Source organism: Trifolium pratense, linkage group LG3, assembly GCF_020283565.1.
Source record: "Trifolium pratense cultivar HEN17-A07 linkage group LG3, ARS_RC_1.1, whole genome shotgun sequence".
NCBI classification, from domain to species: Eukaryota; Viridiplantae; Streptophyta; class Magnoliopsida; order Fabales; family Fabaceae; genus Trifolium; species Trifolium pratense.
The window spans coordinates 9,463,502-9,481,366 of record NC_060061.1 but is presented as its reverse complement, the minus strand read 5'-3'; the positions used below and the strand labels follow the sequence as shown (position 1 = coordinate 9,481,366).

The window sequence follows — 17,865 nt, the reverse complement described above, 5'->3', positions numbered from 1 at the left end:
GACTCATAAAGACCAACGGCTAACTTGTCTACATTTTGTTTTTGAGAAGTTCCGGCAAACACTCTATAACACACTTTCTAGTTTTTATTCATTGGTTGAGTGGTTTCTTTCTTAGTTTCTTTTTTTTTTTATTTATGATTGTACTCTGTTGTTGTTTTAATAAACATGTTTAGGTCATAGATTAGATTTTGGACAAGCTTCAACTATGTGGTCCATTGATTGATGTTTTAATGAAAACAATGTAATCATTTTTATTTTGTGTGATAAGGCATATTTTGATTTGACCAGCTTGATTCTTCTTCTAATTTCCCCACAACTAGTAACACTTACGTGGTCACAAATCAAAGTAATTTGAATATACAATTTCAAAGACTTGTTACAGTGGTAAAAAGACAGGTCTTGAATCCGAGTTTCTGGTCTTCCTTGCCTTAGATTGGGGCACCATCTCCTCACACTAAATTTTGTTCTCCAAATTATTTTTTTTGAATGTAGAAACACAAATAAAAAACATTACATAAATAATTTAGTCATATTATTTCATTTATGAGTGAAGGTCAATTTTAATTTCTCACAAATTATTTTTAAAAAAAAATTGATTCTATAAATAATTTTTTGTCGTACTTTATTTATATCCCAACATAATTCTAAATTACTAAAACACTCTCTCTCTCTTATGAACATGATGGTTTACACCAAAAATAAAGTTTGTCACACTAGTACACAATGAAACTTAATCAAATATGGGTTGTCAAACTAATATCGTAAGGACCACAACTCTAATGTCCTCTCTACCATTGTCTAAGCGGTAAGAGATTTAGGTCTCTTAAGTAGTAAGTGGTTAGCGACTTATCTTTGACTTAAAAAAATTTGACTGAAATGGAAGAACTTATTTTGTACTACGTATGCCCAACAGATTTTCAATGAATATTCTTACGGTAAAAATATTGTATATTATTAATATACCATACTCTAGAAGCAAAATCACAAGTAATAAAAAGATGATTAACTGATTCCACCAATTAGCTCCCACAAAACTCACATGAAGTACCGGAAGGGTCCATAATAACCTTACACATAGAGGCCTTGGTCTCATTAAAATCTCAATTAAGTAATAATGACACTTCTTAGTTCTCACCCATTATCCTCTTTGGAGTCATAATTCATCTCCTTGCAATTGGACTGGTGTCCTATGTGACAAGAATAACCAGAGAGTGGTTGGCCTTGATCTTTCAGGCTTTGGACTATCAGGTAACTTAAGTCCTTATATAGGCAACATGTCCTCTCTTCGGTCCCTCCAATTGCAGGATAACCAGATCACAGGATTCATTCCTAACCAAATTATCAAACTATATAGTTTGAGAGTTCTAAATATGAGCTCTAACAGATTTGAAGGAGTACTCTCTTCAAACCTTACCAACCTAAATGAGCTTCGGGTTCTTGATTTGTCCTCAAACAAGATTGTAAGCAGAATTCCCGAAGACATCAGCAGCTTGAAAAAGCTACATGCCTTGAAACTTGGAAGGAATAACCTCTATGGTACAATTCCAGCAACTCTAGGAAATATTTCTTCTTTGAAAAACATAAGTTTTGGCACCAACTTTCTTCATGGTTGGATTCCAAGTGACTTAGGTAGGCTACATAATTTAATTGAGCTTGATCTCACTATTAACAATCTTACTGGGACTGTTCCATCTGTTGTATACAACTTGTCTTCCCTTGTTAACTTGGCCTTAGCTGCAAACTCCTTTTGGGGTGAGATACCTTACAATGTTGGCCATAAACTTCCAAAACTACTAATTTTCAATTTCTGCTTCAATAAGTTCACAGGTAGAATTCCAGGGTCTCTGCACAACCTCACCAATATTAGGGTTATTCGCATGCTCTCTAACCATTTGGAAGGAACAGTTCCACCTGGTTTGGGAAATCTCCCATTTCTTCAATTGTATAATATTGGAAATAACAGGATAATCACCTCGGGAGTCAAAGGTTTGGAGTTCATTACTTCATTGGCAAACAGCACCCACTTGAACTTTCTAAACATTCAAGGCAATATGCTAGAAGGCGAAATTCCTGAAACCATTGGCAATCTCTCCAAGGATCTATCAATTTTATACATGGGAGGGAATCGTTTCAATGGAAGTATACCGTCTTCCATCAGCCGTCTTAGTGGCTTGAGGAGGCTAAACTTGAGCCACAATTCAATTAGTGGAGAGATTCCAAAGGAGTTAGGCCAGTTAGAGGAACTACAAGAGCTATATCTGGCTAGAAATAAGATATCAGGAGCTATTCCAAAATCCCTTGGTAATCTTCTAAATTTAAACAAGATTGATTTGTCAAGAAATGAACTTGTGGGTAAAATACCTATCAGTTTTGGGAATTTTCAAAATCTTCTCCACATGGACTTGTCTAGCAACAAGCTCAATGGAAACATACCTGCGGAAATTCTCAATCTTCCAACTCTGAGCATTGTTTTAAACTTATCTATGAACATGTTGAGTGGAAGTGGACCAATACCTCATGTTGGGAAATTGACTACCATTGCCTCTATTGACTTTTCCAACAACCAATTGAATGGCAGCATTCCAAGCTCATTCAGCAGTTGTTTGAGCTTGGAGAAATTGTTTTTGGCTAGAAATATGCTTTCAGGTTCCATTCCAAAATCTCTTGGAGATGTGAGAGCCTTGGAAACTTTAGACTTGTCCTCCAACCTACTCACAGGATGCATTCCTGTTGAACTTCAAAATCTGCACGTCCTTCAGCTTTTAAACCTCTCTTACAATGATTTAGAAGGAGCCATTCCTAGTGGTGGAGTTTTCAAAAATCTCTCTGATGTAGACTTTGAAGGAAATAAAAAATTATGCTTGCATGTTACATGTGTTCCTCAAGTCCATAGAAGAAGACATGTCGTACTTTATATCATAATAGCTGTTGCAGTAACATTGGTAGTACTGTGTCTCAAAATTGGCTTGCTCCTAAATTACAGAAAGGCGAAGGTAACAGCAACAACAGCATCTGAACAGCTAAAGCCACATGCTCGGATGGTCTCTTATGATGAGCTTCGCTTGGCAACTGAGGAGTTCATCCAAGAAAATTTAATAGGAATTGGGAGTTTTGGATCAGTGTATAAAGGCCGTTTAAGTCAGGGAAACACTATCGCAGTGAAAGTGCTTGACACTCTACGGACAGGTTCTTTAAAGAGTTTCTTTGCAGAGTGTGAAGCTATGAAGAACTCAAGGCACATAAATCTGGTGAAGCTAATCACGTCATGCTCTAGTGTTGACTTTAGAAACAATGATTTTCTGGCTTTGGTGTATGAGTATTTAAGTAATGGGAGCTTGGAAGATTGGATTAAGGGGAGGAGAAATCATGCAAATGGAAATGGTTTGAACCTTATGGAGAGAGTGAATATAGCTATAGATGTTGCTTGTGCATTAGATTACCTGCACAATGATAGTGAAACTCCTATTGTGCACTGTGATCTAAAACCAAGCAATATTCTCCTGGATGAAGATATGACTGCAAAGGTTGGAGACTTTGGTTTGGCTAGGTTGCTTATTCAAAGATCAACTGATCAAGTTTCTATCAGCTCCACTCATGTTCTTAGGGGTTCAATTGGTTACATACCTCCAGGTACCTTGATAACTTCCTCTTTTCAAGAATGTTTTAACTAATTCAAGTATATATTTTTAATACAAATATCAGTATTCTATTCTGTTATAACAACAAACCTATTTTAAAAGAAAGAGACATGAAAAATGAAAAAAATAACATACGGGGTTTAAGTTACAAAATTCAATCAATTGTGTCTATGTCTCTAGCTGCAGAGTGGCTGCAGTACCTTGCCATTATTCAATTTTAGGGCTTACAAATTACAAGATCTATTTAAATACTCGCCAATGGGAGTGAGCTGTCTACTTATCAGCAAACTATGAGTGATACCAACATATTCCTTCTTTATGAACCCTTTAATACAGTTACTAAACATTGAATATTTGATATTCTTAGTTCTATCATGCTTTGTTTAACAATAAAGTAATTATTTTCTCAATGTAGAGTATGGATGGGGAGAGAAACCATCTGCAGCAGGAGATGTATATAGTTTTGGGATAGTGTTACTAGAGCTCTTCTCTGGAAAAAGTCCACAAGATGATTGCTTCACAGGAGGCCTGAGCATAACAAAATGGGTGCAATATAACAAGTGTGTTCAAGTCATTGACGCTCATTTGCTATCTCTCATTTTACATGATGATCCTGCTAGAGAAGACTCTAATCTACAACTCATTTGTGTGGATGCAATTATGGGAGTTGCCATGTCCTGCACTGCAGATAATCCAGATGATCGCATTGGCATTAGAGCTGCTTTTCACCAGCTAAAAGCTGCTAGGGACAACTCTCTTATGAAAAAAATCTGATATCAGGACAGGAGTCCTACTAGTCCTAATGATATTAAGACTTAAGAGTCCTACTAAAATCTATTTGATAAATAATGCAAGAGTTGAAGTTTGTGGTCAGGGGTTGAAATGAAACATAGCCAAATAATGTATAATAGACCAAATAAGTACTCTTGTTATTATATATGGAAAAAATTGATATGCATTTGTACCACTACCTTTAGATAGTATGGTTAACATGTGTCTCATACAATAAAGGCAAATTCATAGAAATCAAACCAATACTGTTAAAACTGCTTGTTTTAAAAAAACCTATTATAACTGTTTTTTCTTTATTACAAAACTACCTTACGATATACTAGATCACGAATAATATTTTAACGGTTTCACTTTCAATTTAAAAAAACTTCACTCAATAGATGCAACAGTGACTAAGATGGGTGTGGATCATCTCAACATGAGGGTCATGTTAAATCTACATCTTTCATTAACATGAAGAGAGAGGAGGGGGAGTTTATAATGAAATAAAGGGGTGGAGGAGAATTAAGGGTTGAAATCGGGAACAATGAGAAAACATTAGAGAAATACATGTCATATTCACAATTCAAATAAGCTTATATATACTTGCCCCATTGCAGTTAACTTATCAAACCCACTTATTCTACACAATATTATCTAGCCAATACTGCAACCATTGTTGAAATTTCTGAAATACTAGAACTTTCATAGATATTATAAATATAATGAATAAGAAGTACATTAAGTGACTTACTTGAATCAACAATTGAATCATCTTACCACTCATAATGGAACTTCAGCTTAAGAAATGTGACTGATTAAGAAGCAATCCTTAAAGGGATCTAGAACTGGTTACTGATAATACAATGTCAAATGTGTCACTGTTAGTAAGCATATGCAATGGAGTCCACATCAAATATTTCTATTCGGTACACATACATGCTTTTCCACCCTCTCAGGTTGTGTAGCATTATGATGTATTTAACAAATTTCTAGTTATAATTTGCACTAACCATGCTAATTATCTCATAGCGAGATTTTAACAATGACTGTCACAGGAATGTTGACTACATGACCTTGATTACCAAACAATCCAATCCTTCCATAGCTGGCAGTAGAACTGTTGCCTGTTGCATTGAAGATCACAGATAAGACTTGTCTCTCTCCATTGGCAATAGAGAAGCGAGTTGGAGATACTTTCACTGAAACTCCATATGGAGAACTCCAACCAACACTATAAGTTTCATTTCCAGCAATGTTTTGTACTGCTCTCTGCACTACTCTAGATTGGTCCAACCTTGCTATAGTGATTGAGGGCAAGTTTAGATCAGAGCCATATACAGTCGAGTTATGAGTCCAACAATTCTGACCAGTGTATTCTAGCACTGCAGAGGCTGAACCATTGATACCACATAGAAAAGACATGTAATCATCATAACCTACAAAGAAATACATGCCATATACACAATTACAAGAAGCTTATATATACTTGTTGCAGTTAAATAAATTATCAAGCTCACTTATTCTACTCACAATCATCTAACCTATACTGCAATCATTGTTGAAATTTCTGAATTATTAGAACTTCCATAGACATTATAAGTATAATGATGATTCAGAAGTTCATTAAGTGACTTACTTGAATCGAAAAGCAATCCCGGGTTTAATGCTGCAGTAGCATTTACAAAACCACTTCCCATGTCAAAGGGTGTTGCTGGAGATTTGTTTAGGTCCGGGGAGGGATATGTCCGCTGAGCCATTATTGGCTTCCCACTGTTGTCATTCAGAGAAGCCGTGGTGGAAAGTGAAGATCCAATGGCAGCAGGACTGAAATCGGGAAACTTTTGCTTGATTAGTGCAGCAAGACCAGCAACATGAGGTGCAGCCATGCTTGTGCCAGACATCATTGCAAAATTTTCACCTGTTAGAAAATATTGATCAGATATATTCACATTTCCTAATAAAGATGGTATGTTTAACTTAAAAAGACCAACGGCGTGTTTAACTTGTCTGCATTTTGTTTCTGAGAAGTGCCGGAAAACACTTTATAACTCTCTTTATGTTATTGGCTGAAATTCATGTGGATTCAACCAATTTGAGAATGGATTCCACGACAGAGGAAATGAGACCGCATAAATTAGAGGAACCTGCGTGAATTTCAGCCAATAATAGATTGTTTTGCCAGCACTTCTCTTTGCTTTATAGTAAAATTTTGTTTATGCATTTACAAACCTAGAAATTCATCGGAATCAGTGGCAACAGAACTCCAAGCTGCCCATATTAAACTTCCAGGAGCTACCAGATTGGGTTTCAAAATGTCAGCTTCACGAGGAAGACTGTCTTCTGGATCTGGTCCTCTTGCAGAGTAATACATAACACTAGGGGCAACATTACTATAGCTAGCCGTTAGTCCGCCATTAATGCTAGCAAAAGCCCCAAGTTTAACAATTTTTTCTGAAGTACCGTCTTTTTCTATTGAAGAATTGTAGTATTCTAGTAATATCTGTCCAGTTGAAAACAACATATACATAATGAGAACAACAAAAATGCTATATACATTTACTGTGTAGTAAAATAAAAGGCAATATGAAAAATGGGACAACATAAATGTGCACCTTGGAATCAGTTGCTAATGGAATTATTATGCCGGGAAGTTTCATTGGAATTGGGTTAAGTTCAAAACCGTTGACAGAAGGATTCATGGGGAAAACAACACCAGCAGCACTAAGATTCATAGCTGTTTCTAAGGCCTTGTTGATGCTGGAGAGACCAAGAACAAATCGCATTGTATAACTACACATTAGGAGGTTTCCTTGGACCAAATCTTTATTGAACTTACTTGCATCTTGACACTCACCAACATACATATCATCGGCAATTGTTGTGTCGTCGTTCAAAGCATGATGTGCATGAATCAATTTGTACATTGTGCTCTCAGATGTGCTAGCTGGGATAGTAATAAAAGAATTTTTTAAAAAAGTTGGTTATAATAAATCTCAATAGCAACACTGCTATACTAACAAAAAATATTTGCATACATTAACAATTGACTCATTTCATCATTCATGGAGGAACTTCAATAATATATTAACAAGTGATTGTGAATAGGCAAGCATACTCAGGCTTATACACATGCAGCATTAGTCTAAATAAAGTCATGTATAGCTAACCAGGATTAGAGCAACAGAATTTTACGTGCAAGTCCAACTCCGAGTATAGTCACATTATTTCCAAGAGATAGCGAATTTGTATAAAGTCGATCATGAGAGGTAGCACCAATGGTAAAGATCCATGGACTAAAGGAGGACATGCTCATAGGCGAAGGTCCAGTATTTCCAGCAGCTTGCACAACAAAAATACCAGCTTTTATAGCTGACAACAATGCCATGTCTATTGGATTGAAGAAAGTTGCAATACCGGGAGGACGCATATTAGGAGTGATTGACAAGCATATTATATCAACCCTATCTTGAGCTGCCTGTAAACAATTAAATTAATCATATATTAAACCTTACAAGAAATGTAAAATTGTGGATGCAATTTAGTTAACAGATTTTGAAGGGACCACATGGGAGCAAATTATCAATAATTGATTGTTACAGTAACAACTCTTTGATTCAATAATGTGCATGCCCTTAATCAAAATTAAAAAATAAATAAATTATGCGCTCAAATTAACAAAAGAAAAGCAAATGCAATAGGATTGGCAAATGGTTTAAATTAAGAATCCAAAGAATGTCTATGAAATGTGTTCTTCACTGAATCATAAGTATATAAAGACATGGCATCAGAACAGTTATATGGTTAACCACAAAATCAGGTTGGCACATACTAGAGGAAGGAAGACATGATTGAAACATGCACGTAGAAAAAATAACAGTATGAGTGTCAACAATTGGCCACAAATAAAATTATCAATTATCATGTATTGCTGCGGATATATAAATGGCATGAACAACAATGAGTCACTTGTCTGTCTATCTATATATGTACCTGATCAATAGCTGCAACAACATCTGCAGCAAATCCTCCAAATCCCTTGTATAATGCTTTGTATACAGCAATGCTGTGAAAGAGCGAAATGGAACACATTAATAAATCTAAAATAAAAAAATCAATCATGCTGGCATAAACAGATTACAATAGGCACAAAGATTATATAATAGTTGCACAAGAATTTTTTACTAAAGTTAAGGAATAGTTACTGTGAACGAGGAGCCATTCCGCTAGCATTACCAAAACGATAGCCAGCAACAACCACTGGAATTCCATGGTTTCCAGCTGCAATAGAAGCCGTGTTCCTGTATATTACGGATACGTCAGAATGGACATTCGGTGGAAAAGCAAGCCCATATAGAAGATAGGCACAATTTAAAGAATGGAGCAAGTAGCAAAATACTCACGTGCCATGGCCATCACTGTCGAAGGGAGAAGCATAGTCCTCATTTGAATCAAACATTCCTCTGGTTATAGCAGATGCTGCAAAATGATGGGCCCCAACAAGCTTCCTATTGCAAGAACCAGATGGAAAATCCGGAGTAACCTCGCAGGTGCCAGAAAAACGAGCAGGAACGTTGAATGGATGTTCAGATTTATCATCAGCGAAACTTGGGTGTGTAGGATCAATGCCAGTGTCAACAAATGCAATAGTGATTCCTTCTCCAGCAGTTTCAAACCCACCTGATTGAAACCAAGCTCCCTGTGGCAGACCAAGAAACTGTGGAGTGTGCGTGGTTGCAGTTCTTACAGAAAAATCCAAAACCACATTGGACACTTCTCTTCTCCTTGATAGTTTCTCTGCCTTTATAAGTGATTTCAAAATTAAGCAGTTTATCAAATCACATATGGAACCAAACCAAGCACATATTTCTTTCACGGCGTAAGGAAAAAAATCATGATGATACAAAACGAAAAGTAACATCGTTCATACCTGCTGTTGGCTAACAAGTACAGCAAATCCATTGATCAAGTAATGATAGCTATAGAGTTTCAGATACTTTTCCCCTTTAAACACCTTCTTCAACAACGAATCATGAACTTGCGCAATGTTAAAACCACGTTTCTTATCTGCTTTTGTAACATTTTGATGTCTGAAAAAAAAAACCAAACATTCACTTTCACAAATAAACTCACATCACAAGTCAAGAAATAAGGATGGTACAAAGTACCAAAAAGTTAGAATGTTACAAAAATCATGATAAGTTTTTTAAACAACTTGTCCATGGATTATTTAGATATTAACTACTAAACAAACATTTTAACAAATAGAAAGTGAGATCGTGAAAGCGATGATGTACCTTGGTTTGTGATGTCTGGTTCTCCCAGAAGCACTATGTCTGAAGTGGTTATAAAGTCTGCTCAACTCATCCTGATAGTGAGAAATAGGGACTTGTCTAAGAGTAACAATGTACACAGCAGTAGTTCCATCATCTTGACAAGAAGAAGGCATAATTAGAAGCATCCAAAAGAAACACAACACCATCACTAAATGTGCCCCATATGTGCTCTCCATTTGAGTTTTGGAATGCAAAGTTCCACCAAACATGATCAAAAACCGAACAACAAAGACATAGTTAATCCATCCTTAAGTGCAAAGTGAAGCCAACCTTGCCTAAAATAGCAAGGTTTGTTGGTATTAATAGCTCAAGTATGTCCTTAAAATAACATGTAATAATTTGTCCTGACATATTTTCATAAAAAGAGAGCTAGTTTTTATTAATAGGGGGCTGCTAACTTAGACCCAGTTGGGTCTAAGTTAGCAAGGTGCACCTTTTCAGTTGGACCAAAATACTCATTCTTTTTAATTAATTAACCAAATTACCATCAATGGACGCGGATCCAGTGTCGCGCGCGTACCGCAGTACCATGGTTACAGGCCGTTGATTTCCATCAGACAGCCAAGATCTGATCTCATCAAGACTATCTGATCCATCAGACAGCCCAGATCATCCGAATCCATCCGATTCCAGCGCGTGCACCACACTGGATTACAGCCTGGAGAGAGAAGAATCTACTTTTTAAAAGCAGGACACGTGTCGCTGTCTGATTGGCTGGGCGTGATTTTTTTTCATTTAATACTTTGAACTCAATTATTTCGTTGTAAATTAATTTTTTATTTATTTTTTTTATACCAAAATTCATAATTTTTTTTTCTCTACAAATAGAGACTTGGTTCGTTTGATTTGGACACAGAAAAAAAAACCCAATTTTTCACTACCTTAATCTCATTTTTCACTACCTTACATCAACTCACTGAAACCATTCTACCAGCAAAATGGTTTCAGATTACAACTCTCTGAAACCATTGTACCAGATAAATGGTTTCAGAAGCAAACACAATTAATAAATTACTCACTGAAACCATTCTACCAGTAAAATGGTTTCAGAATACAACTATGTGCAACCATTCTACAAGCTAAATGGTTTCAGAAGCAAATAACTAATAATCAACTTACTGAAACCATTCTACCAGCAAAATGGTTTCAGATTACAACTCTCTGAAACCATTGTACCAGATAAATGGTTTCAGAAGCAAACACAATTAATAAATTACTCATTGAAACCATTCTACCAGTAAAATGGTTTCAGAATACAACTATGTGCAACCATTCTACCAGTAAAATGGTTTCAGAAGCAAACATTAGTTTTTAATTACCGTTTTATATCATTTAATTAACTAAAAATAGTTTCAGCTTTCCAAAAATTTCAAAAAATATACCAAAAGTTCCAGAATATTATCTACTATTTTCCTGGTATAATGGTTTCAGTGAGTTGGTTGAGTGGTGCGTGTTAAATTACAACACACAAGTAACGTATTTAGTAGACAAAAAATGAGATTAAGGTAGTGAAAAATTGCGTTTTTTTTTCGGTGTCCAAATCAAACGAACCAAGTCTCTATTTGTAGACAAAAAAAATTATGAATTTTGGTATAAAAATAAAAAAATAAAAAATTAATTTACAACGAAATAATTGAGTTCAAAGTATTAAATGAACAAAAATCACGCCCAGCCAACCATTGTGTGACACGTGTCCTACTTTTAAAAAGCAAATTTTTCTCTCTCCAGGTTGTAATCCAGTGTGGCGCAGGCGCTGGAATCTGATGGATCAGGATGATCTGGGTTGTCTGATTGATCAGACAGTCTTGATGAGATCAGATCTTGGCTGTCTGATGGAAATCAACGGTCTGTAACCATGGTCCTTCGGTACGCACGCGACACTGGATCTGCGTCTACTAATGGGTATTTTGGTTAATTAATTAAAAAGAATGGGTATTTTGGTCCAATTGAAAAGGTGCACCTTGCTAACTTAGACCTAACTAGGGTCTAAATTAGAAAACCCCTTATTAATATATACTTTCCTTATCCTACTTTATTTTAAGTGCATACATAGAAGAGTGGAAATGGAATATTCCTACGCAAAATATGATTTTTTTTTTCCTGAAACGCTCGATGTTAGTAATTATTATTGTTAGTTTTGTTGAGGATGAAAATCGAACTACTGACCTCCTTATCATTCATTTCGGCCACCAAGTCATCCTTATATCTCTGTGCAAAATAAAAATATAATTAATGTGCATGTTTGTGAGTGTATTTAAAGGAAACAATTAGTGGGCACTTAGAAAACTGATGAGGATTGTCCACAATAGATATTGCCTTGAACCGCATTTAAAATTTTCAAATATTTAAGGCATAACCTTTTGCCTTTGGCTCAAAGAAAGTGGATACATTGTGGCAATAGTGCATGTAAGTGACAGTGCCTTTGAGCACATGTCATAGTGATAGAGTACGCACTAGGCACTACCTTGTGTAGTACAACATTTTGTTCCTTTTTTATTGAAAAAAATCAAGATGAGGAAATGAGACTCTAGAGCAAGCAATCTCTAAATTCAGTAAGCACTTACTAGAATACAATTACTGCACTTTCCCATTTCTCTCTTTGCACCCCCTATAGGCTATAATTGCCGTTGGATTCTTTCTCAAGACATTTGAGGAGAGAACACTACCCCATTTTTAGATTTTTAGAGGAAAAGGTTCGATAAAATCAAGGATAATTGTTTTGAATTATATTTGTTTTCATCAACCTTAAGTGCAGTGTTTGGAATTTAAACTCTGATACTTAGGTTACTTAGAATTTAATATTTTAAGTTTTTTTTTTTTACAATATTTAAAATTTATTAATTCAATAAATATATCTTTCAAATATTATTATTAAACTAATTTTTATATGCTGAATTTTTTTAAAAAAAATTATTTTCATTTCAGTTGATATACTTCATGAAAAATTAACAACAAAATATATTCACAATATAATATAATGGTTAATTAGAGTAAGATACGTTGTTTAAAAAAATTATAGTAAGATACGTACCTATGAATTGATAAAAATAATAATATGTTTTAGCCTTTATATTTGAAAATAAATAATAAGGCAACGTTAACATACTATATACATGTGATTTTAAAAGAAGCAACGTTAAAACATGTATTTACTTATTTTATTTTAAATTCTAATGATAATAAATTATAAAGGGTAAATGTGGATTTTAGTTAAAATAATAAGGATAAAAGAAAAAATGAAAAGCTAAAAGCTATAAACTCATAAGCTACTTGAAATAGCTTATGAAAAAGAAATTATAAGTCAGTAAAAGAAACTATAAACTCTTTCTAAAAAAACTGTTACCAAACAAGTCTTTTAACTTATAAGTCATAAGACAAAATCTAAAAAATAATTTTTTTTGCTTGCAAACAAAACCTTATATATAAAATATATGTTCCTACAACTGAACATAACCACTTCATTATAAAATATTATATATTCAGTTGACGCTAATAAAATACAATATAGATTATAGTGTAAAATTATTAGTGGACATCTGTTTTATTATTACTTTAAATTATGTATTTAAATTATTTATTAGGTACAACTCTTTTGCTATGAATATTTTACTCTTAGGTAAATAAGTGGGAGTCCAAAATTCGAATATCAACCGTTGCGTATATAATACATGTCCTTGCTTCAAAAAAAAATATAATACATGTCCGTCAAATTCACCGAACCTTTAAAATTGATACTTTATATTTAATAAGAATATTATATAGTCCTCGTAATCATATATAATTTAAGTTGATACAATATTATATGCAATACATAAGCATCGGAGTTTATACCCACTAATTCATTTTTATTTTTTTTTTAAAGTATTTTTGTGAGTATAGCTCAATTAGTAAGTATATTATATTTTATATGCAGAAATCGGGAATCAAACCTCGAAAATTTCATTTATCCACTTTAATGATATAATTTCTGGTCACTGCTACCTAAAAATAAAAATGAAATTTTTGGTTACTAGGATATTCATAAGAAAAAAAATAATATCATATTTTGGTGTAGTTTTTTCTTTCAAGTTTACCATTTATCTAATTTTTTTTTTTTTGACTAAATCTAAAAATATACTAATATTTACAATTTTATCATTTTTATCAGATCAAATAATTGAATTATGTATGCAGCAATTCCCAACCTGTGATGATGGTGCCGTTAAGTTGTGTGAAGCAATTATTGAGCAAGCAGTGGTGATCATTCATTGATGGCGAGTTCTTCTTCTGATCCTCAAAACTTGATAACCAAAGCTGATAACTTGTAATTTTCTCTCTTTTCTTTAATTTCCTTTTATCATTCATTCATATACTAATAATCACCCATATTCGACATTTCTCCAATTATATCTAAATTAATAACTCAAATTCTGGGATTCATTCATAACTGAATTATAGTTTGATTCTGGGTTCAGAACAACGCTTAGTTTCACAAGGTGGAATGCAGATTGGATAAATGCTACTGTCCTTTATGAGCAAGCTGGTATATATATATTATATTATGAGTCTGTTTGGATATGACTTATTTTTTACCTTATGAAAATAGCTTATGCAAATAAATAAATTTTTATGTTAATTTATAAGTTTTCACTAACAAAAATTGTATAGATGTTTTTTCATAAATTACCTTGAAAAACTTATAATAATACTTAAAAGCTTATTTATTTGCATAAATTATTTCGTATAAGCTCAAAAATAAGTCAATCCGAACGAGATGTATTTCTAAATTATTCATTCATTGTGTGTGTGTCTATCAAATTGAAATTTCTAGATGAAATCAAAACATGTGTCTGAATAATATTTCTATCATGTAGCCAATGCATTTAAAATTGCCAAAGACTACGAAAGAGCGAAATCAGCATATGAGAAAGCTTCTAAGGGACAAGAGATGCTTTCTTCGTATCCTTAATAATTACCTTGTTTTCATTCATTCTTCTATTTAACAGTTTCAACAAATAAATCATCATGATCTTAACTTGTATTATGTACTCTTGTACAATGTAATCGATATAACTGAACAAATATTCAACCTATTGAATCATGAACCAGTATTATTTACAGTTTAGTAATTTGAGTGTTTTAACTATGGTTTCGTCTCGGCTCGAGCAATTTAAAGTAGTTGAAGCCATGACAAAAGGTTTCACCGATTTGATGTCTAGTTCGCTTTTTAAAGCATCGGTTAAAAGTGTACGTCTTTCTTTATTTTTCCTTGACAAGTAAACCAGACCATGGGAGGCAGCTAAGAACATGGAATCTGCGGGGGCTATGTCAAAGGAACTGAGAAACTGGAGAGAAGTTGGAGACTTTTATCGAAGAGCATCTGAATTGTACATTGAATGTGGAAGATCACAGGCTGCTTCAGATGCTCTTGCAAAGGGAGCCCGGTAAACATGATTGGATATGTTGGATCTGATCTTGACACATGATAGTTCATTGGGAATTCAGTAATCTAATTCATTGATATCTCATTATACCTTTTCCTTCCCTATGCAGTGCTTTGGAAGATTCCCAGCCTGAAGAAGCTATTAAGCTATATACTGATGCTTGTACAATACTTGAAGAGGATGGAGGAGAACAAATGACCTTTGATCTATATCGTGCTGCCGCTAGTGTTTATATAAAACAAGAGAAGTAAGTCCTGAAAAATATGTGACAATGTACATTTCCATTGAATGTATAGTACCAAGAATGTCTATTCAGGCTTCTCTATTAATTTCGTTTATTGGCATATTTGACACTGCATATATAAGTTCTTAACATTTGAATGCTGAAAAAATGTAACATAACATATCGATAAATTTTAATCTCTCCCCTGTTGTTATTATGCAACAACAGCTACTTTTGGAAACACAATTGATTTATTGCCAGAATATGGATACACTTTTCATTTGTACTAATGCAAATTTTAATACCTGAAACTTAACTTCATTACTGATTTGCACAGATATACAGATGCTGCATCTTTCCTGTTGAAATTAGGCTTAGCAGCTGACAAGTGCAATGCTACTAATAGCCAGACCAAGGTTTGGAGTTATTTTAATTTTTCATTCTTTATTTTAATCAACTCCTAAAGTATAGATAGATGATGAAATATGTATGATTGTTGTGTTAAAGCATTTTTTCAATTTTCCTTGTTTAAAGATTTAGGTTTGAATTAGCTATATGCACGGGCATCGTCAGTTTTCAGTGAAAACGTTTTCAGTTATGCATTGTAACTGGAAGTTATTCCTGCATAATTAAGATGCACAATATGTTTTATATATTAATACTGAAATAGCACTTTGCAGTAAAAGACTGAAGTATCCCTACCCAATTATATGAAGGTTGAAGGCAATAATAATGGATTCCTGTGATGTATGATGGTTTATTTATTAAAGTTTGAAAATGCTGACATTTGTTCAATTAGTGAAAAGATGCTGCATCATTTATTCCAACACTGCAAGTTGAGGAAATGTTTTTGTTTCCACTTCCTTCTGAGTTAATGTGCAGGCACTTTAGGGTATTTTATTATGCTAAAATATCTCACTCACATTGCTATTCACATGCAGGCATACCTAAGTGCAATTATTGTCTATCTTTATGCTCAAGACTTTAAGCAAGCTGAGAAGTGTTACAATGATTGCTCTCAGTAAGTTTGGCTTATGTCTCATTTTTCTTTTGCTATTATGTGGCTGCAAACTCAAACTCATACACCACTTTCTATTATCTACATGTGTTCTTGTTGCTTCACTTTAGTAGCATGCTTCTTTAGAACATGTACAATGTTGGATATGGCTCATAGTTACCGATAAGTCGGTACAGTTCAAAGGGTAATCTTGTAAATTGAACTGTAATATTTAAATACAAGTTATACTCTGTAAACCCTAAGTTTAATTAATAGGAAGGTACTACAGTAAGAGAGGTAGGCACAATTGGCCGAACTACGTAATCTAACACCGTGTGTTCTCTATGTGTGTTTTTTCCATATAACATACAACATAATTTTCTGGTCTCAATCTTTTTATTTTATCTTATTCCATGAAATTAATTATTGGAACTGAAGAATTAATCGGCATATATGCTTTGTGATGTCTCTAGGATTGATGGTTTTCTCAGAAATGACCACGGCCGTTGTGCTAGCAAGCTTCTAACTGCATTCAAAGATGGAGACATTGAAGAAATCAAACGAATAACTCAATCCAGCATTATTTCAAATCTTGATCATGTAGTAAGTGATTTAGTTTCTATAACTTGCCTCAATTCTTAACACCCAAATATTTGTGTATACTGTATCACCATATATTCTATTATTTGTGAAAAGTGATTATATAATTCAACTACAGCAACCAAAATTTGTCTTAGTGGTGTAATTTAAATTTATGGAAAATGATTATCACCTGTTTTAAAATGACTATTATATTACTTTCATTAATGTGGACTCAACTGTCAGTAAATTCTCTGCAGATAATTAGGCTTGCAAGAAAATTGCCTATGGGAGATGTAAATGCATTGAAGGCTAACAGTGACACTATCAAAGATGAAGAGGAACCACTGGATGAAAATGATCTTACTTGATCTTCAATATTCTTAAGCTTTAATCCCTCTTCCCCCCAACCTCTTTTTCTTTCTATTAACTATTTGTAGGAAAGAAAAGATTGGCAATCATATTTATATAAAGCATTTATGTCAGTTTGTTTGGGAGAAGACATTTTCCGAGTCTCAATTTACGTGGAATAGTAGCAAAAGTAACCAAACATCAATCAACTTTTTTTTACGAACATTACATTGGTCTGAGTGAAACTAGACCCTCGATCTTTTAAACAAAAATCTCAAATTCGAGTTTTGTAGATGGAAAATATGTGGTTGCGAGAGAAAATCTCAATAAAGGTGGCAAGCTTATTCTTTAACAAGGAATAGTAATGGAGAAAATTTCAATTTAGTTGTTGTTAACATTCCTCGTATGAATATAAATATGTTTACTATTGTCTCTTGGTTGTTGCTAAATGCAAGATAAGTACCAAGAGATGACAAGCTACTTGAAACTTGAGTTGAACACCTTGTTTTGATTTCAAACTAAAAGCTCTTTGAAAAAGAGTTTCAAT

General features: G+C 33.8%; 3 protein-coding genes across 4 annotated transcripts; 2 read left to right on the top strand and 1 right to left on the bottom strand.

Moving 5' to 3' along the window:
- Positions 1–1,132: 1,132 nt before the first annotated feature.
- On the top strand, positions 1,133–4,684 carry LOC123917063 (receptor kinase-like protein Xa21). The gene is made up of 2 exons (XM_045968684.1): positions 1,133–3,630; positions 4,054–4,684. The coding sequence occupies exons 1-2, from the start codon at positions 1,275–1,277 to the stop codon at positions 4,410–4,412; spliced, it is 2,715 nt and encodes a 904-aa protein (XP_045824640.1). The 5' UTR covers positions 1,133–1,274; the 3' UTR covers positions 4,413–4,684.
- A 407-nt stretch (positions 4,685–5,091) lies between these two features.
- Positions 5,092–10,085, bottom strand: LOC123917062 (subtilisin-like protease SBT2.3). Its single transcript, XM_045968682.1, has 10 exons — positions 9,707–10,085; positions 9,340–9,499; positions 8,813–9,210; positions 8,615–8,710; positions 8,403–8,475; positions 7,605–7,887; positions 7,025–7,356; positions 6,642–6,912; positions 6,049–6,330; positions 5,092–5,848 (listed from the first exon to the last, which is right to left on the bottom strand). Exons 1-10 carry the CDS (start codon positions 9,952–9,954, stop codon positions 5,436–5,438), a joined length of 2,556 nt encoding a protein of 851 aa, XP_045824638.1. The 5' UTR covers positions 9,955–10,085; the 3' UTR covers positions 5,092–5,435.
- A 3,258-nt stretch (positions 10,086–13,343) lies between these two features.
- On the top strand, positions 13,344–17,467 carry LOC123917061 (gamma-soluble NSF attachment protein-like). 2 transcript variants are annotated; one of them, XM_045968681.1, is made up of 10 exons: positions 13,344–13,361; positions 13,919–14,048; positions 14,200–14,267; positions 14,599–14,683; positions 15,010–15,168; positions 15,278–15,415; positions 15,729–15,807; positions 16,333–16,412; positions 16,862–16,991; positions 17,228–17,467. In XM_045968681.1, the coding sequence occupies exons 2-10, from the start codon at positions 13,996–13,998 to the stop codon at positions 17,336–17,338; spliced, it is 903 nt and encodes a 300-aa protein (XP_045824637.1). In that variant the 5' UTR covers positions 13,344–13,361; positions 13,919–13,995; the 3' UTR covers positions 17,339–17,467. The 2 variants fall into 2 exon arrangements, with proteins under 2 accessions (XP_045824637.1, XP_045824636.1); XM_045968680.1 differs by lacking the exon at positions 13,344–13,361 and having other exon boundaries at positions 13,900–14,048.
- Positions 17,468–17,865: the final 398 nt, after the last annotated feature.

Bases quoted from the DNA above. Each gene is read 5' to 3' on its own strand.
- LOC123917063 (XM_045968684.1), top strand. From the start codon at position 1,275: ATGTCCTCTCTTCGGTCCCTCCAATTGCAGGATAACCAGATCACAGGA. The intron at 3,631-4,053 runs GTACCTTGATAA...TTCTCAATGTAG, and splicing joins AATTGGTTACATACCTCCAG to AGTATGGATGGGGAGAGAAA.
- LOC123917061 (XM_045968681.1), top strand. From the start codon at position 13,996: ATGGCGAGTTCTTCTTCTGATCCTCAAAACTTGATAACCAAAGCTGAT. The intron at 14,268-14,598 runs GTATATATATAT...TCTATCATGTAG, and splicing joins TGTCCTTTATGAGCAAGCTG to CCAATGCATTTAAAATTGCC. The intron at 16,413-16,861 runs GTAAGTTTGGCT...TGATGTCTCTAG, and splicing joins TGTTACAATGATTGCTCTCA to GATTGATGGTTTTCTCAGAA.
- LOC123917062 (XM_045968682.1), bottom strand. From the start codon at position 9,954: ATGTTTGGTGGAACTTTGCATTCCAAAACTCAAATGGAGAGCACATAT. The intron at 9,211-9,339 runs GTATGAACGATG...TCACTTATAAAG, and splicing joins TACTTGTTAGCCAACAGCAG to GCAGAGAAACTATCAAGGAG. The intron at 7,357-7,604 runs GTAAAATTCTGT...TTACTATCCCAG, and splicing joins ACTCGGAGTTGGACTTGCAC to CTAGCACATCTGAGAGCACA.